The sequence below is a fragment of the Neovison vison genome, chromosome 7 (assembly GCF_020171115.1).
Source record: "Neovison vison isolate M4711 chromosome 7, ASM_NN_V1, whole genome shotgun sequence".
Classification (NCBI taxonomy): Eukaryota; Metazoa; Chordata; class Mammalia; order Carnivora; family Mustelidae; genus Neogale; species Neogale vison.
Window position 1 is genome coordinate 200,623,219 of NC_058097.1, and position 24,942 is coordinate 200,648,160.

Genomic DNA, 24,942 nt, shown 5'->3' on the forward strand with positions numbered 1-24,942 from the left:
GGCCAGTGACGATCAGCGCAGAGGCTCCTGGGAGGCGTAGTCCTTCCCTGAGGCTCCTCTGAGCCCCTGCGAGCCCCGCCTCTCCGTGTTCAAGTCCCGGTCTTTTTTTCTCGAACATGTTTTTCGGTGGTACATTCTTATTGTAAAAAATTAAAACTATTCCGAAAATTACTCTTTTTATGTTATTGGTAGGGAGAGTTGCTTGTTTGTTTGTTTTACTGGGACATCAACCCTTCCTCAAATGTGTGGAAGATCCTGTATCCTAGTTCGTGGTTTGTTTTCCAAACAGTGACTTTTATTTTTTGTAGTAGATTTATCAACCTTTTCTTCTTATGCCTTTTTTGTTTTCACAGTACTATTTCGTTTTTGGTTTCTTAAGCCCTCTCTGTTTATTTGTCCAGATACCCAAGTTAGATATGTTTTGCTAAGTTCTTTTATAAAACAAGCACATACAAAACTGGCAATTAAGATTACAATTGCACTTGATTTATAGACTTGAGAAAGTGAAGCACACCTCTAGACGTCCAGGTGCTGTGCGTGGTGTTCCGTGAAACAGGAACAATTTCACAGTGCGTCAACATCAGACGATGTCACTCCGTGACGGGCGGGATCAAGACAAAAACAAGATCATGTGAACGACAGTGAAGACAGGAACATTGTCCAGACCGCAAAAATGATGAAACATGCCTCCATCTTGGGTAATATACGTGACCTTTACCAATTGCAGCTTTAGCTTTTGTCTAGGTCGGACTTGTTAACAAATCCCATTCTAGAGACACTCCCACTTCTGACAGTATCCAATCCAGAGGAAGACTCTGGCTTTCTTAAACCTTCCCCTAAATCACCTAGCACAAGCCCAAATCCTACAAATCCTTCCTAAAAACCCTCTTACTCAGATGCCCAACAGTGCAAGAGTAAAAAATCCATTCCTTCAACTATAGGTGTGTTCTTGGTAGTCTTTGGCTGGAGCGTATTAAAAGGTAAGAGTCTTGCTTTAGTTTTCTATCAAGCGTAAGATACATAATGCTGCTTATTCACATCTCCTTTTATGTCTGTGCAATTGTGAAGTTTTCTTTATATATAATAGTTATTAAATATTTTAAAGTTTATTCTAGATAGCTTTTTTTTTTTGGTTATAAAACAGATTTTTCCATTTTATTTTATTATTGTTTTAAGAGATAGAGGGATGGGGAGGGACAGAGGGAGAGGGGGAGAGAGACTTTTTAAAAAAGATTTTATTTATTTATGAGGGACAGAGAACAGGGGGAGGAGCAGAGGGAGAGGGACAAGCAGACCCAGTGCTGAGCGCAGAAACGGATGCCCGGCTTGATTTCATAACCCTTAGATTATGACCTGAGCCAAAAATCAAGTCAGTTGCTTAACCAACTGAGCCACCCAGGTGCCCCGCTTTCCATTTTGTTTTAACTATTATTTATCTAAAGCAGAGGTTGGCAAATTTCACATATGATCTCTGTCACAATTACTCAACTTTGTCATTGTAGCATAAAAACAGCTATAAACAATATGCAAATAAATAAGCATGGCTGTCTTCCAGAAAAACATTGTTTGCAAAAACAAGGCGTGAGCTGGATTTGGTTGGCAAGCATAGCTTTTGGGAAATCTGTTGATTCTCACACATTAGTTCTTAAACCAGATAGATACTGGAGTCTTCTGTTATTTCTAAGAGTTTTCATTTTATTTTCTTGGTTCTTCCAGAATTAGTCCTTCCACTTCCAGACAATGATAACTTTGCCTCCTCATTGCATTATGTACTTTGTATCATTCTCTAGCACTTTCAGAACAATTTCACATTCACTAGTATCAGTGGGCATCTTTTTCTATTTTCCTGAAATTTTTGTGGGAATGCTTTGCTATTTCACCAATAATCATGAAGCTGACTTTCAATTTGTTATATGCATCTGGTTAAAGCTATACTACTGTCCGATTTTTTTAACTCAGGAGTAGATGTTGAATTTTATTTTTATATTTTTGATTCTGCAACTTTCCCACAGTCTAGATTCTATTGATTGTGTTCCTAGGGTCATGGGCATCTGTCCTACAGTTCCTTCAAATTAATAATGAGATCTAGAAGTGCCATCAGATTCTTGGGGTGGCGCGTGGGGGGGGCAAGATTTATTTCAAGGAGATGGCTTCTTTTGCTGTCAGGAGTCTCCTCATATCTCTTTTTTGTGAGGTTAGCAGTCATAGACGATCACTTTCTAGATCCTTTCATTCATTAGGGGTAACAAAAAGCTGATATTCTAAGTCCACCATTCTTCTTCTTTTTTTTAAGATTAAAAAAATTTATTTACTTATTTATTTCACAGAAAGACACAGACAGAGAGAGCACAAGAAGTCAGAGTGGCAGGCAGAGGGAGAGGAAGAAGTAGACTCCGCACTGAACAGGGAGCCTGATGCGGTGCTCGATCCCAGGACCCTGAGACCATGACCTGAGCTGACGGCAGCTGCTGAACCGACTGACTCTCCCAGGCACCCCAAGATTTTTAATTTATTCACTTGAGAGGGAGAGACAGAGCAAGCAGAGGAAGAAGCAGGGGGAGAGGGAGAAGCAGACTCCCCACTGAGCTGGGAGCCTTACATGGGGCTTGATCCAAGCACCTGGAGATCATGACCTGAGCCAAAGGCAGACGCCCAACCATCTGAGCAATCCAGGTGCCCCCTAAGTCAGCCATTCTTCTCACACTGTTTATAATACTTCTATAAAGACAACAGCCCCTCACCAACTATCTGGTTGCCTCTTGGTACAGTGAGTATAAATAAAGCAAAATAATTGTTTGATGCTTTCCTTTTATTTCTGTTTTTAAAATAATAAGTTGTTTCCCTGGCATGCTCCAACTATGACCTTTTAAAAAAATTATTAAATAGGGCGCCTGGGTGGCTCAGTGTGTTAAAGCCGCTGCCTTCGGCTCAGGTCATGATCCCAGGGTCCTGGGATCGAGCCCCACATTGGGCTCTCTGCTCAGCAGGGAGCCTGCTTCTTCCTCTCTCTCTGCCTGCCTCTCTGTCTACTTGTGATCTCTGTCTGTCAAATAAATAAATAAAATCTTTTAAAAAATTATTAAATAGATTATTAAATAGATTTTTAACATTGTAATATAATTTGGCTAACTGTGGTTATTATTCTTTTTTAAAAAGGTTTATTTAACCAGAAATAGGCCCTCAACTCTATGGTCAACTAATCTTCAGCAAAGCAGGAAAGAATGTCCAATGGAAAAAAGACAGTCTCCTTAACAAATGGTGTTGGGGAAATTGGACAGCCACATGCAGAAAAATGAAACTGGACCATTTCCTTACACAACACATGAAAATAGACTCAAAATGGATGAAGGACCTCAATGTGAGAAAGGAATCCATCAAAATCCTTGAGGAGAACACAGGCAGCAACCTCTTCGACTTCAGCCGCAGCAACTTCTTCCTGGGAACATCGCCAAAGGCAAGGGAAGCAGGGCAAAAATGAACTATTGGGACTTCATCAAGATCAAAAGCTTTTGCACAGCAAAGGAAACGGTCAACAAAACCAAAAGACAACTGACAGAATGGGAGAAGATATTTGCAAACAACATATCAGATAAAGGGCTAGTATCCAAAATCTATAAAGAACTTATCAAACTCAACACCCAAAGAACAAATAATTTGATCAAGAAATGGGCAGAGGACATGAACAGACATTTCTGCAAAGAAGACATCCAGCTGGCCAACAGACACATGAAAAAGTGCTCCACATCACTCGGCATCAGGGAAATACAAATCAAAACCACAATGAGATACCACCTCACACCAGTCAGAATGACTAAAATTAACAAGTCAGGAAATGACAGATGCTGGCGAGGATGCGGAGAAAGGGGAGCCTCCTCACTGTTGGTGGGAATGCAAGCTAGTGCAGCCACTCTGGAAAACAACATGGAGGTTCCTCAAAAAAGTTGAAAATAGAGCTACCCTATGACCCAGCAATTGCACTACTTGGTATTTACCCTAAAGATACAAATGTAGTGATCCGAAGGGGCACGTGCACCCGAATGTTTACAGCAGCAATGTCCACAATAGCCAAACTATGGAAAGAACCTAGATGTCCATCAACAGATGAATGGATAAAGAAGATGTGGTCTATATGTACAATGGAATACTATGCAGCCATCAAAAGAAGTGAAATCTTGCCATTTGCAACGACATGGATGGAACTAGAGGGTATTATGCTGAGCGAAATAAGTCAATCAGAGAAAGACAATTATCATATGATCTCCCTGATATGAAGAAGTTGAGAGAGGCTTGGGGGATAGGAAAAGAATAAATGAAACAAGATGGGATCAGGAGGGAGACAAACAATAAGAGACTCTTAATCTCACAAAACTAACTAAGGGTTTCCAGGGAGAGGGGGGATAGATTTTAGTGGTAGGGTTATGGACGCTGGGGAAGGTATGTGCTATGGTGAGTGCTGTGAAGTGTGTAAACCTGGTGATTCACAGACCTGTATTCCTGGGGCTAATAATTCATTATATGTTAATAAAAATTTTTTAAAGGATTATTTATTTATTCTAGAGAGAAGGGTAGGGGCAGAGGGAGAGAGAATCTTAAGCAGACTACACTGAGCACAGAGCCTGATGTGGGGCTTGATCTCACAACCCTGAGATCAGGACCTGAATGGAAACCAAGAGTCAAGTGCCTAACCGACTGAGCCACCAGGCGCCTGTGATTCTGATTCTTATCAGTCCCCATGTTGTCCCATCTTGTCAGTGCTCGCCTCTTCAAGTTACCTCATGAGTCTCTCTATGTGACCTTTTTTGAGTCTTCTCTAGTTTTTTGGTTTGTTTTCCAGGATCACAAGATGTTCCTGGCTCATTTTATACCTCATTGTTTATACATTTGTATCTTTTTTTTTTTCTGCCCCAGACTTGAATCATCCATTTCTTCAAGGACACTGGTTTTCTTACTAAGAAATTGTATTTGCTAAACCAATGTGAAAGTATATGTGCTCATTGTCACTAGATTGTTTCTAGATGTTTTCAGTTTCTAGATGTTTTCAGTGGACAAAGCTGGAAATATGTGGATTTTTCTTTTAAAAGGAAAATACCTCATGAAATCCTACTGTTACTTCTAGGACTACAGGGCTTTACTAACCTCAGTGCTTGTACATTTGTGTGTTTGTGTTTTTTTAATTTAGATTTTTTTTTTGACAGACGGAGATCACAAGTAGGCAGAGAGGCAGGCAGAGAGAGAGCGGGGGGAAGCAGGTTCCCCATTGAGCAGAGAGCTGGATGTGGGCTTGATTCCAGGACCCTGAGATCACGACCTGAGCAGAAGGCAGAGGCTTACCCCACTGAGCCACCCAGGTGTCCCTGCTTGCACATTTGTATCCTTTTTTTCTCCACTGAAAAATGCCAGTTCTCATCCACTTGGTTCCCCCACTATATACACAACAATGTCGGAAGAAAAATAACACCACAACTAACAATAACATTAACAAACACAGTTTGAACATTTATTTTTGTAGTTTCCTTTGTCCTTAAAATAAATTCTACCAAGGGCACCTGGATGGCTCAGTGGGTTAAAGCCTCTGTCTTCAGCTCAGGTCATGGTCTCCGTCCTGGGACCATGCCCCGCATTGGGTTCTCTGCTTCCCCCCTCTCTCTCTCTGCCGCCTCTCTGCCTACTTGTGATCTCTCTGTGTCAAATAAATAAATAAAATCTTTTTAAAAAGATATATTCCACCAGAGGTATATATAATTCAGTTACTGTTTTTAAAAATCACTGAAATATTAGAAACATTGTGTATTATTTTATTTTTTTAAGATTTTATTTATTTATTTGACAGAGATCACAAGTAGGCAGAGAGGCAGGCAGAGAGAGAGGAAGGGAAGCAGGCTCCCTGCTGAGCAGAGAGCCGGACATGGGACATGATCCCAGGATTCTGGGACCATGACCTGAGCCGAAGGCAGAGGCTTTAACCTGTTGAGACACCCAGGCGCCCCCATTGTGTATTATTTTAAATCAGTAGCCTAAATTTATATGCATTGAATTCAATTTCCGATATTTTGTTGAGGGTTTTTACCCTGTGTTCATGAGCCATACTGATCTGTAGCTTTCTTTTCTTGCGATGTCTTTATCTGGCTTTGGCGCTAGGATGATGCTGGCCTCATAGAACTAGTTTGAATGTGTCACCTCTGCTTCTATTTTTCTAGAAGAGATTATGGAGAATTTTTATTGTTCTTTCTTTTTAAAAAGATTTTATTTATTTATCACAAATAGGCAGAGAGGCAGGCAGAGAGAGAGAGAGAGGGAAGCAGGATCCCTGCTGAGCAGAGAGCTTGATGGGGGACTCCATCCCAGGACCCTGAGATCATGACCTGAGCAGAAGGCAGAGACTTAACCCACTGAGCCACCCAGATGCCCAAATTTTTATTGTTCTTTCTTAAACTGGGTTTTACCAGTAGAATTCACCAGGGGAACAAACAGTCCAGTGCTTTCCTTTCAAGTCTCCTGCTTACTATGTATTTGACCTCATGGGTAGTTCTCTATGACCAACTGACTGGGGTATAAGAAGTTCAAGCTGGGCTTACAGATGGTGGGCATCGTAAGCTGGGACCGACAGGACATAGACTGCTGTATCATTTTACAGCCCATTGGTAGGGGTTCAGAGGAGAAGTGGGCATCTAGTTATCCATTTGCCCTAGAAAGTGGATGACCAGCAACGTGGCTGCGCACCAAGATTTCTCCATTTTGGCCCTAGTGACATTTGGGGCTGGGTAATTCTTGTTGTGGGGGCCGGCTTGTTCTGCGGCTTCCCTGGACTCCCTGCACTCAATGTCATATCAACATCCCTTCCTCAAGTCCCCTACAGTTGTGACAACCAAAAATATCTCCATCTATTGCTAATTATCTCTTTGAAAATGAGATACTCCCACACCCCTAGTTGAAAAGCACTGCTCTATGGTGATTCATGATGGAAGCGGAAGTTTAGGTAGATGTTCTGGGACATGGGAAGAATGTAATTAGAAAATTGGTGGCTCAGATCACTATGTCGTTTGTATATCTGAAATTAATATAATAGTTTATGTCAGTAATGCCTCAATAGGTTTTTTTAAAAAATTTATTTATTTTGGGCGCCTGGATGGCTCAGTGGGTTAAGCCGCTGCTTTCGGCTCAGGTCATGATCTCAGGGTCCTGGGATCGAGTCCCGCATCGAGCTCTCTGCTCAGCAGGGAGCCTGCTTCCATCTCTCTCTCTCTCTGCCTGCCTCTCCATCTACTTGTGATCTCTCTCTCTATCAAATAGATAAATAAAATCTTTTAAAAAAATTTTATTTATTTTATTTGACAGGTAGAGTTTGCAAGTAGGCAGAGAGGCAGGCAGAGAGAGAGAGAGGAGGAAGTAGGATCCCCGCTGAGCAGAGAGCCCAATGCGGGGCTCATTTCCCGGACCCTGGGATCATGACCTGAGCTGAAGGCAGAGGCTTTAACCCACTGAGTCACCCAGGTGCCCCTAGATTTTTTTTTAAAAATAGACTTTGGGGCACCTGGGTGGCTCAGTTGTTGAGTGTCTGACTTCAGCTTGGGTCATGATCCCAGGGTCCTGGGATCGAGCCCCTGCTTCTCCATCTCCCACTCCCCCTGCTTGTATTCCCTCTCTCACAGTCTCTCTCTCTCTGTGAAATAAATAAATAAAAATATTTTTTAAAAAATTAAAAAAAAAAACCTTACTGGGGCGCCTGGGCAGTGTAGTTGGTCCGGCCCCTGAATCTTGGTGTTGGCTTAGGGTCTCAAGGTTGAGAACCGCTTTGGGCTCTGCACATGGTGCGGAGTTGGCTTGTGTTTCTCCCTCACCCTCTGCCCCTTCCTGCAGCTATGCTCTCTCTCTCTGAAATAAATAAACAGATGTTTAAAAAAAAAAAAAGGAACTTAGTGGCAAAGAGGTCTAATAAGGAGGTTTGTACATAGACTTCTTGGGATGGGTTCAGAGCGTAACGTTATATCTCCTGGATAAGGGTGTAGAGGGTGATAGACTAATTTCCCAGTCATATCTGTTCTTGCCCGATAGGCTCATGAGATAGGCTCATGAGATAGTCGTTCTGGGGCAGGGATGGGGACTGCACGGTGAGCTCAGCACCATGAACTTCTCTCCAGCGAAGCTGACCTGACCACCGCCACGGACAAAGGCCTCACAGTCTAAGAGGAGTGACCCGCACTGAACTCCTGATACAGCAGAATCTGTTCCAAGAGATCAGCCAGACGCTCAGTTTCAGTTTGACGACACTGGATGGCCTCCGGGATGGAGGTGGCCGAAATTCCTCTCCTGAGATTGCTTATTCTGGAGATGGCTTTGTTTCCCCAACCATAGTGCCTCAGCCAGGATTTGCATTGGCGGCATCCCCCACAACATTGCTTCCAGCACAGAAGCTCTCTTGGGTGCAAAAGAAGTGAGACAATGGGACCAGGACCTTGGACGTCACAGGTCTTACCACAAGCCTTCTCGGAATAACAGTTTTTATAAAACAGGTGCTCACTCAAAACAGCTACTCCATCTACCAGCAGACCATATCTTGCCAGCTCCAGGCAGCCATCCTATAGGACACGGCATGTCCTTAGCCTCCAGGTACCTATGACTTCTCATCCATAGCAGTGACCGAGTGGTGACATGGAGAGGTCAAGGTCGTTGAGAGAAAAGTTCAATGTTACTTACAGTTCCCCCTGGAAAGAGGCACAGCACGACACACAGGGCCATGTGGGGAAGCATCAGAGTTGACCAGGAGTTAGAGAGGAGTGAAGCGAAGTCATAGGCCGCTCGCTTGCCTTTTTCTGGGGTTCTGTGGGAAACTCAAGGTACGGCAGGGGAAACAGTTTAGGATTTGCTCATTTGAATAATTCCGGCAGATTTGGGGGCATAGGGACTGTTCCTACGTGTATTGTACCAGGATTGATTTAGGACAAGGGAATATTGGCTTGGTATTTGAGAAGTAAATAGAGGAGGTTGTTCAGAGTGTGAGCTCTGCATCCCAAGGGCGATGTAAACAACTCAGCCGTAAATTCGGGGTAATTCCATAACTAATGGACGCCAAATAGACAAATGCGGAATCTAAGAAAACACAGAGCAGTGCTTTGAATCAAGGACTGTATGTCGTGTTTTTTCACTTTTGATCAGAATATAATGGTCTGGGAACCAAGGGATGAAAGTAGGAGTGGCTTCTCTTAAGTACAATGATTATCTCACATTTTTTTCAACTTTTATTTGAATTAGTCTTAGACTTACAGAGAACTTGAGTTCCCAAATACCCTTCGCTTGGCTTCTCATAATGGTGACATTTTCTAGAGCCAGAGTGCAATGATCAAAACAAGGAAATTAGCGCTGATACAATACTACGAACTAATCCACAGACAAAATGCAAATTTTGGCAGCTTTCCCATCAATGCCCATTCTCTGGTCCAGGATCTGACCTAACATCCCACATTACATCTAATTATCATGCTTTCTAGTCTACTCTCCCATGTGGCAGTTCCTTAGTCTTTTTTTTTTTTCTTTTATGATCATGACTCTTATGGAGAGCACTGGCGAGTTACTTTGTAGAATATCTCTCAGTTTGGATTTGCCTGATGTTTTCTCCCAACTGGATTGAAGATATTTATTTTTGGCAAGAATACCACAGAAGTGCTATTGTGCCTTTCCCCATCAACATATCACTGCGCTTTAAAAAAATTGGGTGCCTGGGTGGCTCAGTGGGTTAAAGCCTCTGCCTTTGGCTCAGGTCATGACCCCAGGGTCCTGGAATGGAACCCCGCATTGGGCTCTCTGCTCAGCAGAGAATTCTCCTCTCTCTCTCTCTGCCTGTCTCTGCCTACTGGTGATCTCTGTCTGTCAAATAAATAAATAAAATCTTTAAAAAAAAGATTTTATTTTGAAGTAATCTCTATATCCAGCGTGGGCTCGAACCCACAACCCCCAGACCAAGAGTTGCATGCTTCTCGGACTGAGCCAGCCAGATGCCCCATCACTGCACTTATTACTGGTATGTTAACTCCTATCACTTGGTGACGGTCATGTCTGTCAGAGTTCTCCCCTTTAGAATCACTATATTTTATCTCATATTTCATAAGTGTCTCGCAGGGAGATATTTTGAGACTCTGCAAATAATCGGTCCCTTATCACATTCCCTCCACTATTTAAGAATTCACTGATAATCGCCTGACCTGATTACTGCTACAGTGTTTGACTAGTGGTGATTCTATTTCTGACATTCCTCTGACATTCCTTTGACATTGGTTAACTGGAATTCTTCTTTTTTTTTTCAATATTTATTTATTTGAGAGAGAGGGAGAGATCACAAGTAGGCAGAGAGGCAGGCAGAGGGGGAGGTGGAAGCAGGCTCCCTTTCTGAGCAGAGAGCCCGATACGGGGCTCGATCCCAGGACCCTGAGATCATGACCTGAGCTGAAGGCAGAGACTTAACCCACTGAGCCACCCAGGCGCCCCTGGTTAATTGGAATTCTAACGCTGTTTCTTCTCGTTTACTCATTCAATTACTTACTTAGAGCAACATGGGCTCATGGATATTTACTCATTCTATAGGTTTTAACCCATCATTATCATTATTTTCTTACTTAACTTATTCCAGGCTTGGCCGCTGAGAGCTCCTTCAAGTTCACTGCCTTCATACATTGAACAAATCGCCATTATTAGAGTATTTCATATTGATATATAGTTCACATATCACACAATTCACCCCTTTAGAGTGTAAAATCTAGTCATTTTAGTATATTCACAAGATTGTGAAACCAGTACAATGATCAAATTCTGGAATATTTTCATCATGCCAAAGGGAAATTCTATTTCCATTTGTAGACACTTCTTTTTAATTTTTTTTAGCAGCTAAATTTGTGGTAATTTATTTTTATTTATTTTTGAGGGAGAGAGAGTATGTGAGTGGGGAGGAAGAGTAGAGGGAGAGGGAAACAGAATTTTTTTTTAAGATTTTATGTATTTATTTGACGGAGAGGGAGAACACAAGCAGGGAAGAGGGGCAGAGGGAGAGGGAGAAGCAGAGGGAGTGGGGAGTCTGATGCGGGGCTTAATCCCAGGACTCCAGGATCATGACCTGAGCCGAAGTCAACCACTTAGCCCACTGAGTCACCCAGGTGCCCCCCACTTTGCATGTTTTTTGATTAGGTTGTTTGTCTCTTTGTCATTGAATTATAATAGTTTTTGATTTATGTTGATACTAAACCCTTATCAGATACATGATTTGCTAATATTTTCTCCCATTCTGTGGACCGTCTTTTCATTTTCCTGATCGTGTCCCTTGATGCACAAATTTTAGAATTTTCAGTGTAGTTCATTTTACCTTTGTTGCTGTTTATGTTTTTAATATCATACCTAAGAAACCATTGCCAAGGCTAAAGTCCTAAAGATTTACCCCATCTTTTCTTCTGTTTTATAGCTTGAGCTCTTACATTTAGCTCTTAGTTAATTTTTGCCTTAGAAATTGCATATGAATTTTTAGGATCAGCTATTCCATTAATGCAAAAAAAAAAAAAAGACTGTGATGTGAGGATTGGACTAAACCCATAGACAATTTGGGGGGAGTATTACCACCTTAACAATATTCAGCCTTTCAATCCATAAACATGGATGCCTTCCCATTATTTACATCTTTAATTTCTTTTGGAAATGTTTGTAAGTTGTCAGTGTACAACTCCTGCATTTCCTCGATCAGACTTATTCTGGGATATTTTATTCTTTCTGATGTTATTATAAATGGAATTTTTTCTTAATTTCCTTTTTAGATTGTTCATTGCTAGTGTATAGAGTTCAGTAGACTTCCTTGAGATCTACCATATTGATTATTATGTTGTTTATGTCTTCGATCTCATTCCTTATTTTTGGTTTTCTTCTTCATCTGTCTTTAACCGAGTGTGATATATTAAAATCTCCTGTAATTAGTGTATTTCTATTTCTATTTATTTGCCCCCTCTGCAGTTTCTACATCTTAAAAGTGTTTACTGGAGTGTCTGACTGGCTCAGTCAGATGAGTGTGTGACTCTTGATCTTGGGGTCATGAGTTTGAGCCCCACGTTGGGCATAGAGATTACTAAAAAAAACTAATTTGCTATGCTATTTGGTGCATAAATATTGACAAATGTTACAGCTTTGTTGTGAATTATGGCTTATAATATTTAAAAATGCCCTTTGTGTCATGTCTAATCTATTTGAATTTAATTCTATTAATTTAATTCTATTATTCTATAATTCTATTCAATTCTTTTATTCTGATTTTCTATTTTAAAAATCAGAGCATTATCTCTGATTTTTTATTGTTTCCATCTGCCTGGTGTACCTTTGTCCATCCCCTTATCTTTAGTTTCTCTGAATCATGTTGCTGTAGCTGTTTCTCTTGTAGAGAACGCATAGTTGGGTCTTGCTAGTTGAGCTCCATTAAAAACTTTAAAAAAGGGACACCTGGGCAGCTCAGTCAATTAAGCATCTGCCTTCAGTTCGGGTTATGATCCAGGGTCCTGGAATCGAGTTCTGCATTGGGCTCCTTGCTCAGCAGGGAGCCTGCTTCTGCCTGCTGTTCCCCCTGTTTGTGCTCTTTCTGGCTCTCTGACAAATAAATAAATAAAATCTTTTAAAAAATTGAAGAAATAGGTGAGTTAAGCTTTAAATGTACATTTATCAATATAATTGTTATGTTTGGTGTTAATTCTCTGTCATAATGTTTTATAGTTATGTTTGTTATATTTAATATTCTTTTTCCTCCAATATTTTATTTAAATTAAAATTGTTCATGTGTAGCATAGTATTAGTTCCAGAAGTAGAATCCAGTGATTCATCACTTACATATACTACCCAGTGTTGGGGCGCCTGGGTGTCTCAGTCACTGAGCATCTGCTTTCGGCTCAGGTCATGATCCTGGGGTCCTGGGATCGAGCCCCACATTGGGCTCTCTGCTCAGCAGGGAGTCTGCTTCTCCCTCTCCCTCTCCCCCTGCCTGTATTCCCTCTATTGCTGTGTCTCTCTCTGTCAAATAAACAAATAAAATCTTAAAGAAAAACAAACACGTGGTGTTCATCACAGCAAGTGCCCTCCTTAATGCCCACCATCCTTGTAGCCCATCCCCCACCCACCTCCCCTCCAGCAACCTTCAATTTGTTCTCTATAGTTAAGAGTCTCTTATGGTTTGCCTCACTCTCTGTTTTCATTTTTCCTTCCCCTCCCCTATGTTTGTCTGTTTTTCTTAAATTCCACATATGAGTGAAATCATATGGTATTTGTCTTTCTCTGATGGGCTTACTTCACTTAGTGTAATACCCTCTGGTTCCATCCACGCTGTGGATTTTTTTTCTGTATAAAAATCTTTATTTTAACATTTAAAAGAGTCACATTTCACTCTGACAGTTTTATCAGGCTTGGCCACCCAGTAAGTTACACATATGTCAGTACTTAGAAGGTTTGCATCCCTCTTTAACAGTGGGAGTCAGGGTGAAGTGGCCAGTCTCCCCACGGTCAGACCCCAACTTGCAAATGGCAAGATGTCATTTTTTTATGGCAAGTTATATTCCATTATATATATAATATATGCTATATATTATATGTAACATATATCATATAATATCTACATTATATAATTATGATTATATTTATATAATTTATATGACATATAATATATAAATTACAATTATAATTATATAATATTTATATATATATTATATATATGATATATATGCATTACATCTTCTTTATCCACTTGTCAACCAATGGACATGTCAACTCTTTCCATACTTTGGCTAGTGTTGATAATGCTGCTATTATATTGGGGTGCATGTGCCTCTTTGAATCAATATTTTTTATAGTAGTACAATTACTGGGTCATGGGGTAGCTCCATCTTTTCTTTAGAATTTATTTATTTTTTTGAGAGAGAGTGGGGGGAAGGGGCAAAGGGAGAGGGAGAGAGACAATCTCAAGCAAACTCCCTGCTGACCACAGATACGGGGCCTGATACGAGGCTTCATCCCATGACTCTGAGATCATGACCTGAGCCAAAATCAAGAGTCGGATACTTAACTGACTGAGCCACACAGGGGCCCTGGATAGTTCTATTTTCAACTTTTTGAGGAGCCTCCATACTGTTTTCCAGAGTGGTTGCATCAGCTTGCAATCCCACCAACAGTGGAGGAGGGTTCCCCTTTCTCCGCATCCTTCCAGTACCTGTCATTTCCTGACTTGTTAATTTTAACCATTCCGACAGGTGTGATGTGGTATCTCATTGTGGTTTTGATTTGTATTTCCCTGATGATGAGTGATGTTGAACATTTTTTTTCATGTGTCTGTTGACCAATTGTTATGTCTTCTTTGAAGAAATGTCTGTTCATGTTTTCTTCCCATTTCTTAATGGGATTTTTTTTGGGGGGGGGGTGTTGAGTTTGATTAATTCTTTGTAGATTTTTAAACTAGTTCTTTATCTGACATGTCATTTGAAAATATCTTCTCCCATTCCATCCGTTGCCTTTTAGTTTTGTTGACTGTTTCCTTCACTGTGAAGAAGTTTTTTTTATCTGAATGAAGTCCCAATAGTTCACTTTTGCTTTTGTTTCCCTTGCCTCTGGAGACGTGTCTAGGAAGAAGTTGCTATGGCTGAGGTTAAAGAGGTTGCTGCCTGGGTTCTCCTCTAAGATTTTGACGGATTCCTTTCTCACATTTAGGTCTTTTCATCCATTTTGAATTTATTTTAGTATATGGTGTAAGAAAGTGGCCCAATTTCATTCTTCTGCATGTTGCTATTCAATTTTCACAACACCATTTGTTGAAGAGAGAGTCTTTTTTTCTATTGGATATTCTTTCCTACTTTGCAAAGATTAGTTGGCCACATAGTTCTGGGTCCATTTCTGGGTTCTCTACTCTGTTCCACTGATCTGCGTGTCTGTTTTGTGCCAGTACCATACTGTCTTGATGATGACAGCTTTGTAATACAGCTTGAAGTCTGGAATTGTGATGCCTCCAGCTTTAGTTTTCTCTTTCAACATTACTTTGGCTATTTGAAATCTTTTCTAGTTCTGATATTTCTTCCTCTATGCGGTGTATTTTCTTTGATACATTTTTAAAGGATTTTATTTATTTATTTAGAGAGCGTGAAAGTGTGAGCAGAGGAAGGGGCAGAGGAGAGAGAGACTCTTAAGTAGACACTGTGTGTGGGCAGAGGTGGGATCTCTCAACCCCGAGCTCATGACCTGAGCCCAAGAGTCGAATGCTCAATCAGCTGAGCCACTCAGGAGCCCCTATTCTTTGATCTTCCATTTATAAGTTTATAGATACACAGGAAAGCTTATATATTTTGTTCTAGCGTTTGATATTGTGTTTATACTTAAAAAAAAAAACTCTCCATTTCAAAACTCTATCTGGCTTATCCATTTTTACTGGCACCTTTAACCCTCCCCTATTGCCTGTTTTATCAGCCAGGGTCCAATCAGGAGAGAAATCACACAGTAATTTGAACACGGGAAGTTGTTTTTGTTTTTTTTTTTTTTTAAAGATTTTTTATTTTATTTATTTATCAGATAGAGATCGCAAGTGAGCAGAGAGCAGGTAGAGAGAAAGGTGGAAGCAGGCTCCTCACTGAGCAGAGAGCCCCAGATGGGCCTGGATCCCAGGACCCTGGGATCATGACCTGAACTGAAGGCAGAGGCTTAACCCACTGAGCCACCCAGGCGCCCCTGAACGGGGACGTTTAATATAAAGAATTATTAACCATAATAGGTGGCTGAAGTTCCAAGACATCGGCCAGCAATAAGAAAAGAGAACTCCAGGGGCGCCTGGGTGGCTCAGTGGGTTAAGCCGCTGCCTTCGGCTCAGGTCATGATCTCAGGGTCCTGGGATCAAGTCCCGCATCTGGCTCTCTGCTCAGCAGGGAGCCTGCTTCCTCCTCTCTCTCTCTGCCTGCCTCTCTGCCTACTTGTGATCTCTCTCTGTCAAATAAATAAATAAAATATTAAAAAAAAAAAAAGAAAAGAGAACTCCAAAGCATATAGAAATAGCAGATAAAAGAAACATGACCCAAGCTGAAGGCAGACGCTTAACTGAGCCAGCCACCCAGATGCCCCTCTCACTGGAGATACTCTGATGCAAAACCGAGGTGAGGTGCTGGGAAGTGCCGTCAGGCCCTAGAGGAGGCTGGTGCTGGCAAAGCCATGGGTGCTGGAGCTGCCTGATGCCTGGAGCCCAGGTACCCGAGAAGAGAAGCGCGGGACATTGTCTTGTGAGTCCTGCGGAGACTGGAAGGCAATCTTCCTGCTGCAGTGGCTCCTCTGCGCCCTCTGCTGACGAAGCTTAGTAATGAGCCAACTGGCCAAGACCAGTATTTGAAGGGCCCAGATTTATTTTCACAGAGCAGCCAGTTAAGAGTGAATTTGGAGCCGAGAGTCACCCATACACCATCAATGGGCTTTACCCTATTTCCCTCCCTCTCCCTTCTTATCCACGCTTTTAATTACACTAATTATCGAGATAAACATTTTTACTTATTTACCCTCATGCCCCCTTTGGTTTAGCCTTAGGTGGGAGATACACGTGTATCATCATGGCTGGATGAAGCACCTTCTCTTTCAGACGGCTCCTGGGTGCCGAGTTCCTAAAGTACTCGTTGAAAAACAGAAAGCTCTTTCCTATGGCCTTCACACTTGCAGGACGACTTGTTTGAATATAAAAATCCTTGGTTCACACTTTATTTTTTTTTTTTTAAGATTTATTTATTTATTTATTTGACAGATAGAGATCACAAGTAGGCAGAGAGGCAGACAGAGAGAGGAGGAAGCAGGCTCCCTGCTGAGCAGAGAGCCCAATATGGGGCTGGATCCCAGAATCCTGGGATCATGACCTGAGCCATAGGCAGAGGCTTAACCCACTGGGCCACCCAGGTGCCCCAATAAATAAAATCTTTTTAAAAAAGTTATTTGATCTTTCTTTCTGAAAATCTTGAGCTAGCTTTCTTTCTTTCTTTCTTTCTTTTTTTGAGATACAGAGAATGAGCATGGGAGCAGTGGGGCAGGGGGCAAAGGGAAAAGGGGAGAAGAGAAAGAAAATATTAAGCAGAGCCCCACCTCACTGAGATCCCGACCTGAGCTGAAATCAGGAGTTGGAAGCTTAACCAACTGAGTCACCCAGGCGCCCCTAGAGAATTCTTTTTTAAAAATATTTTGAAATCTAATAATTTTATGAGGATGTGTCTCAACATTGATTGTTCTGGGTTAGTTTTCCAAAGTTCCCAGGGGGCCCTTTCAAGGTGCAGATATTTTTGCTCTTGGAAAGTTTTCTTATAGTGTTAAATATCAGTTCTGGTTCATTGGTTTTTCTTCTAAGACTCCAATAACACAAACGGGATTCCTTCTTTGACAATGTTCTGTCATAATTTTGTTCGGACTTCTACTTTTTAATCTCATGTTCTTGGTCATTTTCCTGTCTTTTATTATACATTTATTTGAGTCCATCCTCCCTCGGGCATTTTATAATGTAATCTATATTTCTGGATAATTTTGTATGTTTCTTCCCTTTCTCTCCTGAGTTCAATCAACCTTCTATATTCTTCTCCTGGGTTTTATCTATTTCCATTCTTTTCAAAATTTCTCATTCTGGGGAATTCTGCATATCTTCAAATGCCTGTTTTGTGTACACGTAGTTCTGTTTAGAGTGCTGTGTTTAGCTTTCTCATGTTTTGTGGCTGTTTATTCAGGAGACTGTGTAAATTTTCCTTCATTGACATGCCATGAAATCCATTTTTTGATATTTTGCCATGACTCCATGTGAACCTGTTAATCTTTTCTTGCACGTTTCTGTGGTGCTGGGTGTTTTATTCCAAGTTCAATGCTCCCTCTTCTGCCAACTCGGAGAGTCCAGATGCTTTCCCGGATTTTTTTTTTAAAGGTTTTTTTTTTTTAAAGATTTTATTTATTTATTTGACAGAGAGAAATCACAAGTAGATGGAGAGGCAGGCAGAGAGAGAGAGAGGGAAGCAGGCTCCCCGCTGAGCAGAGAGCCCAATGCGGGACTTGATCCCAGGACTCTGAGATCATGACCTGAGCCGAAGGCAGCGGCTTAACCCACTGAGCCACCCAGGCGCCCAGCTTTCCCGGAATTTTGTTCGTTTGGAGAATGGGGAAGGAGTTTTGGGTCCTTTGATTTTCTTCTTTTGTCTTGCGGAGCCATGAAATTTCTCCATTTGCTTCCCGTTTGAAAGCCAAATGCCAAAAGGTACTTCTCCCTTCCTTTCTGCTCTTGGCTTTCCCTGAATCTATGTGTTTCAAAGACAGCCCACTCAAATCGCCGGGTACTTTGAAATTCCTCCCTTGTAGTCAAAGCTCTGACCTGCTCTAGACATGTCTTCACATTTTCCGATTTCAGGTGGACTCCGTCTTTCTGGGAGGTCTTCCATCCAGCGTTGGCCATTACTAGCTCTAGTTTCTCGCCGCCAGTCTGCCCAGAGCCTGTGCAGGGTGGGGTTGGGACGGGGACATGGGTGATGTTTTGCTGTCACTTGTTTTTTGTTTTTACTTACATGTACTTTTTTAAGTTTGAGCATTTTATCTTCAAGTTATACTAAGGGTTACTTGGTTTTGTGTAATTTATCTTTCTCTTTTCTTTATTCCAGGTTATTTGGTTGGGGGCAGGAGATGGGCACCTGCGTTGCTACCATCATCTTCAGCAAGCTGGAAGCCTCTCTCAAATATTTGTTTCTCATCCCTCCAGCTTTGGACCTTGCTAGTTCAGAGTCCTTACTACCCAAGCATGAATGCTAATGGACCCAACACTGGTTCTTTTGAACTGGAGGGGAAGACCGCTCCCTTGGCATGTTGCCTCGTCGTGCCTTGGAACCAACAGCTCTGGAAGGTTGATTGGTCCTGATGATCAAGGAAGAAATCATTGCGGCCACACGATGGAGAAGGGGAGTCCCCAGGACTCAAGGAATGAAAAGACCTTCGACACAGGCAGGCTTACAAAGGACTCAGACTTCTTAGGGATGAAGGTCACCTTACTAGGTAAAGAGCCTTGAAGGTTTAAAAAAGAAATAAGATATAAATACCAATCTGGGGTTGAGAGATAAAATACAAGATGCCTGATTATATCTGAATTTCAGAGAAACAATTTTTTGGGGGGTAAAAGTATGTTCTAATGTTTGGGACCTATTGATACTAAGAAATCATTTGTCTTTTCTTTGAAGTTAACTGGGCACCCTGTACAATATTCTTGTTTGTGAAAGTTGGAGGTCCCCATTATGGCCTTGCAACTCGTTACACAATACTTTCTTCCTTGCAAGTAAAATATAGCTTGACCAATATCCCTCCTATGTCTTTCCTCTTGTGTCATAGGAGGTGTGTGTTATTAATGATTGCCGTCTTAATCCAGCGACTTCGTTACAGTATACCGAGACGGGATTGTGACTCAACTCTCAACACCTCCATATCCATGAACATTTCCATAGCGGCCAGGCCAGGGCAGGAGAGGGCCAGGAAGCCGAGTGGTTAGCAGTGAATGTTTTGCCCCAGAATGGACCCTCTGGGTTTCAGTAGCCCGAACAGATCTCATGGCTGGGCCCAACCTCAGGCAGGTGGGGAAGGCTATGAACCTACAGGAAGTGGAGAACCAGCAACTGGAGAACATCGCTAATGTCCAGATGGGTGGCCAGCGGCTCCTGGAAATTGGGATTTTCCCTTTGGGGAAGAAATCTTGGTTGTAGGAGGGGTTGTCGTGGGAGCAGGCTGGTGTTGCTATGACCTTCGAGAAGTTGAAGTGTGAGCTGGGGTATATGGATGGGCGTGTGCCAAGGGGTGGATGGCGGTGGATGGCGTGGGCTGGTTCACTCATGTCCATCTCTACCTTCCTAGGCAGACTGCGAGCAGGCGGAGACACCTCTTAGTCAAGTCAAGCCCCTGCATGCCTTATGATTCAACAATTCTTCTCCTAGGAGTGTGTATCCCAAGGAAACTGTCACATAGACACAAGGAGGGGACATCTATGACACCCACCGTGACAGATGTGTGGCAGGGGTCGAGGAGTTGGGGGCCTCTGGGGCCCAGCACTGGAGAATTGGGCAGATGCATGGATGGCTAGACAGATGGAAGAAAGGGTGGCTGGTGAGTCCTTACACCGGAGTGATCTCCATCTTTGGCTAAGGATTAACCCTACATCCTGTGGCTGAGGGCAAAAAGAGAACAGGCAGATTTTCTGGACTCCCCTGTCCTGGAGGTCTGTGGGAAACATACGGCCCACTCACGGGAAGCCTCTGAAGGACGTGGATGGAGGAAACCAGGCCAAGGCCGTTGTGCAGCTTCAGGGGCTCAGTCTTTCTATCGGGTGCCAGACGCAGGAATCGTGGGGGTCAGGAGGCCCTGCTGGAAGGCCCATCCACCTGCTGACATCCGGCCCCGCCCCTGGTGCTGAGAGAAGTCAGACTCCAGGCGGGGCCGTGGGCTCTGGAACTCGGCGGTGCCGCGGCTGGCTCCCAGAGGCCCCTCCTGGAGCCTTCCCAGCCACCTTGGAAACAGTTGGTTATCCGCAGTCCCTTTCTGCCGCAAACAGCTGGACAAGCTTGTGTCCTGGAACCAGCCCCTTCCCGATCGGCTGTGGCTGGCTCAGCTCCCACAGCTGACTACCGTGCCTCAAACTTGGCACAGACCTCCTGACCTGACCTGGAAGAGCCCCGCTTGTCCCAGGTCCTGCTCTCCCTCTGGTCCTGCCACAATCCAGAGGGCGGGACTGGCTCCCAGAAACCTGGGGGCTGGGAGCCCGAGAGGCAGGGACCACGGAAGTTAGGCCCCAAGCCCCTGGTCCTTCTGGGGTCCAGCACTTCCTACTGCTGCTCCCGCAGCCTCCTGAGGGCTGGCCCAGGCCTCTGTGGCCCTCCGGCCCGTGCAGCTCTAGCTTCTGACGATGCGGTTATGGAAACCTGCTCCGAGGTGACAAAACACGATTACTAACCAGCTGGGTGACCACAGGAAAATCATTTAACCCCTCTGGCCTACAAATTTCCTCATCTGTGGGGCCCTGCTGAGCTGTTGCAAGCATGGCGGGAGGCATGGTCTGTGGAAAAGACCAGCGCGGTGCCTGGTTAGCAGAGCAGCTTTGCAATACATTTGAAGCTGAGGTATCTCACATATTTGGAAAAAGGTCAAGGGGAACGAGTTTGTCTAACCTAGAAGATTCTTAGGTCCTCAGGTGGGGTTGGGGGGAGGAAAAGTCAGCTTCGTTGTAGCCCACAGCTTGGAGCCTCTCTCTCTCTCGTCTCCCGAACTATACTGACCAGCCCTTCCTTGAGCTGGTTCCAGTCAACGTGGCATGGAGACCCCCTCCAACCCCGGGAGGGGCCACCGGACCCCTGCAGCTTCCTCTGTTTCTGTCCTTTGGTCAGACATCCTAGCTAGGCTGAGCTCCCCGGGGCAGGGACCCCGCAAAGCTTGGAGGAGGCCCAAAGCCGGCTCCCACATTCCTAAGTTACTGCATGGCTTCCAAGCGGGGCCTGACCCTCTTTGGGAAGCAGAGATACGGATGCTTTTTCTCCCATTTGCCCAGCAGGGCAGCGGTTCCTTCTCTGAAGGTTTTCCTGGAGCCTCTCCTCCCCCAAGCCCCCTGTGCATGCCCCCAGCCAGGGCTCAAAAGGAAACACACCCGTGAAGGTCATTAGTGAATATGTTTGTTTTTTTCTTTTCTTTTCTCATCCCCCCGCCTTTTTTTTTAAAGAAAGGAGCCACAGGACTGTGTTCTGGCCCTCAGGGCCCCCCCTGAGCAAGACTGTCTCAGGGTCTTGCCTAGTGTCCGGGTTCAGCCAGCAGCTGAGAGCCCACGGAGGTAGTCCCCGGCCAGAGGCAGCACAGCCCAGTGGTCCGTGCGCAGGGCCACAGGCACTCCGTCGGCCTGGGCCGCCTCCAGTCGCAGCAGCAGCCTCGAGTCTGGGGGCAGGCGGATGGCCACATGGTAGCTGGTGGGGGGCTGGGCCACCACCACAAAGGGCTCCAGGTGGCGGGACACCAAGGCCTCCAGCCCCTGCGGCCCAAGAGGGCACCAGAGGCGACTCTCGGCGCCCTTTGGCAGGCAGGAGTCCCAGAGCTCCTCAAAGAAGCCCTGCTTGTCCCCGTCGTCGGGGGCCTGGGGGAAAGGCAGGAAAAGGTCCTCGAAGTTCACGGGCACAGGCGGCAGGTGGGCGTGGCACGTGAGGCCGGCGGGGGTGGCGTACAGGGCGCGCACGCTCAGCTGCGTGGGGGCCGGGAGCCGGGGCTGCAGCGGCAGGAGCAGAGGGCTGCAGGGGCGGCCGGGGCGCAGGCAGGGCACGTGGACCGCGTCCAGCGGCGCGTACAACTGGCCTTGCACGCGGAAGCGCAGCTCGAGAGAGAACACGGGCTCCAGCACCTCCACCTGGAGCTGCAGCACCGGGCCCGGGCCCGCTGCTCTGCGGGGCCCCACACTTAGCCGAATCGGGGCCGGGGCCTCCTGCACCATCAGCACGGCGGCAAAGCCCTGATTCTCGGCCACCAGCGAGGAGGTCAGTGCCGGTGCGGCCAGAGAGGGGCCCAGGGCCACCCCTAGCTTAGGCCCCGCCAGGTGGGCCAGGAGGATGTAGTAGAGCCGGGCATGGTCCCGTCCGTCAGGGTCCTCCAGCTGCCTGGCCAGTGCCTGCAGCAAGTCAGCCAGGCCTTCCCGGACACCCGCCAGCATCAAGGTCCGGCAGACCCGCAGCAGAGCCTGCTGGAGGCCCCAGTCTGTGCAGTGGGCCGCCGCAGCTCGTAGGAAGCCTAGGGTGGCACTTGGAGCATTCCCGTCGGCCACTTTCGCCAGGATCTTCAGGTGCCAACGAAGGGCCTCGTCTCTGCCGGGTCTGGACACCACCTCCTGCCGCAGCACCACCCTCAGGGGCTCCCCCAGCTCGGGGCCCACCCTATCCAAGAGATCCACAAAATGGGGAGCCAGCGCAGGCCGGGCTCGGTATAGCTCGGCCAGCCCGTGGGTCAAGGGCGTCAGCACCAGAGGTTGCGTGGCTAGGCAGCGAACGACCAGGTAGGAGGCCTGGAAGCAGAGAGCAGCCAAGGCCCGGGGGCCCCCATCCAAGGCTGCCCTCTGGCGCAGGCCAGCCAGCAGCTCCCTTAGGTAACGCTGGGGGCTCCAGTCCTGGCCTTTCTCCTCCTTTTCTTCATCTTCGGCACAGAGCAGGCACAGCAGGTGCAGGCGGGCCAGGAGAGTCATCGGGTCATGAAGGAGACTGGGCAGGAGGCTGCGGCCCAGCCGGGTCCCCAGCAGCAGGGGGGCGGCCTCCTCCCCGCCAGGGCCTAGAGGGCAGTTCTCAGGGAAGCTCAGCAGACAGTGCAGGTAAAAGAGGTGGGCGGGTAGGGGCAGGGAGGGGTGCTGGGCGGCCAAGGTGAGCCTGCGGAGCAGCAAGGCCTCATCCTGGGCTGTGAACAGGGCTTCGCCAAAGGCCGCCTTGAGTGCCAGCACCGCATGCAGGAGTGCCAGCTGGGCCGTGCCCAGCAGCCGTACCAACTGTGGCTTGAAGAGCACTGGCGGCTGTCCCCGGAGACCCCGCAGAGCCCAGCCCAGCAGCCACAGAAGCTGGGCCTGAGCCACAGGAGTGAGTAGGTAGGAGGAGTCCAGAAGCTGGGCCACAGCAGCCCGCAGCTCCCGGGCCTCCTCAGGACTGGGCTCCAGCACTGCAAGGCCACACTCCTCGTCCTCGGCTGCCGACCAGCTGGGTGCCTGGGGCTGCGGGTGGGCACCCCCCTCCTCAGCTAGTGCCCAGTTCCAGGGACCACCTGGGGTGGGCGCATCTCCGGCCACGAGCAGGCCCTGCAGTCCGGCCTTGGCCTTGGCCCGTATCACCAAGGCGTTGCGCAGAGCGAGTGCCAGCAGCAGGCTGAGCGGCTGGACCGGGCCTTCTTGCCCCAGCAGGCGCCGCAGCAGCCCCAGGCAGTCCCCCAGCAGCCCAGGCTTGCAGCTCTCCAGCTCCCGCAGGCACTCACACGCCGTGGCCTGCAGGGGGCGCTGCTCCGAGGCGGGGCCAAAGCCTCGCCCCAGATCGCGGCCCGAAGCCAAGCCAAGAAGTAGTGGCAGGAGCCGGCGGGAGGCTCCCGAGGTGGGGCCCAGCGCGTCTCCGGCCGCCAGGGCTGTGGTGGCCGCCAGCAGCAGGGGCCGCCGCAGGGCTGAGGGCCGTGGGGGCAGAAGGACCAGGGTGTCCAACAACGAGGTGGCGGCTGCCTCGGCTGCAGCGGCGTCCGGCCACAGCTGGGCTGGGTACTCCAGGCTCAGAGCCAGCAAGGAAACCTGGGGATGGGAGATTTCGGTGGGAATCACGACTATGTGGTTCGAGCGCGGGGGCCTGAGGTGACCAGATGGCCCAGGGCGGGGGGATGCACGCAGGGCCTACCTTGGTCTGTTCGCTCAGCTTCTCACTTCTCAGTTCGATCAACAGGTCACGACCCAGATCCTCACCCTCGGGACCGGCCATGAAGGCGGACGGGCTGGCCCGGAAGGCGCCCAGGCGCTGGGCCCAGGTTTCCCGACTCGGGGGTCCCATGGTGCCGCACCCAGGTCCCTGCGAAGAAGCGAAGGAAGGTCAGGCCCGCGGCCGCCAGAGGGCGCGCGAGCACCTGCACGCACCCCGAAGGGGCCGCCGTCACCCCAGGGCCGCCTCGCAAATCCCAGCCGCCCCCTGCCGCGCGCAGACGCCAGCGGGGGACCCCGCGCCCGGACCCCGAGATAAAACCGAGAGGTCTCGGGGGCGACGCCCGAGCGGGCAACCAAGGGTCCCCGCGGGGCAGGGCCGCCGGCGCCCGGTGCGTGCCGAGAGCTCATTACGCCGCCCGCCCGCTGTCCGCACCGAAACCACAGCGCCGCCCCGGCCCCCGGCGCCCGCGGTAACGGGCCGGCAGCTCTCACCGCGCCTGACTCAGCCGCCGCGGGCGCTCGGG

General features: G+C 46.7%; 1 protein-coding gene across 1 annotated transcript; it reads right to left on the reverse strand.

Annotated features, from left to right (window-relative positions):
• Positions 1-21,663: 21,663 nt before the first annotated feature.
• On the reverse strand, positions 21,664-24,942 carry AP5B1 (adaptor related protein complex 5 subunit beta 1). Its single transcript, XM_044259697.1, has 3 exons — positions 24,911-24,942; positions 24,399-24,566; positions 21,664-24,295 (listed from the first exon to the last, which is right to left on the reverse strand). Exons 2-3 carry the CDS (start codon positions 24,546-24,548, stop codon positions 21,809-21,811), a joined length of 2,637 nt encoding a protein of 878 aa, XP_044115632.1. The 5' UTR covers positions 24,549-24,566; positions 24,911-24,942; the 3' UTR covers positions 21,664-21,808.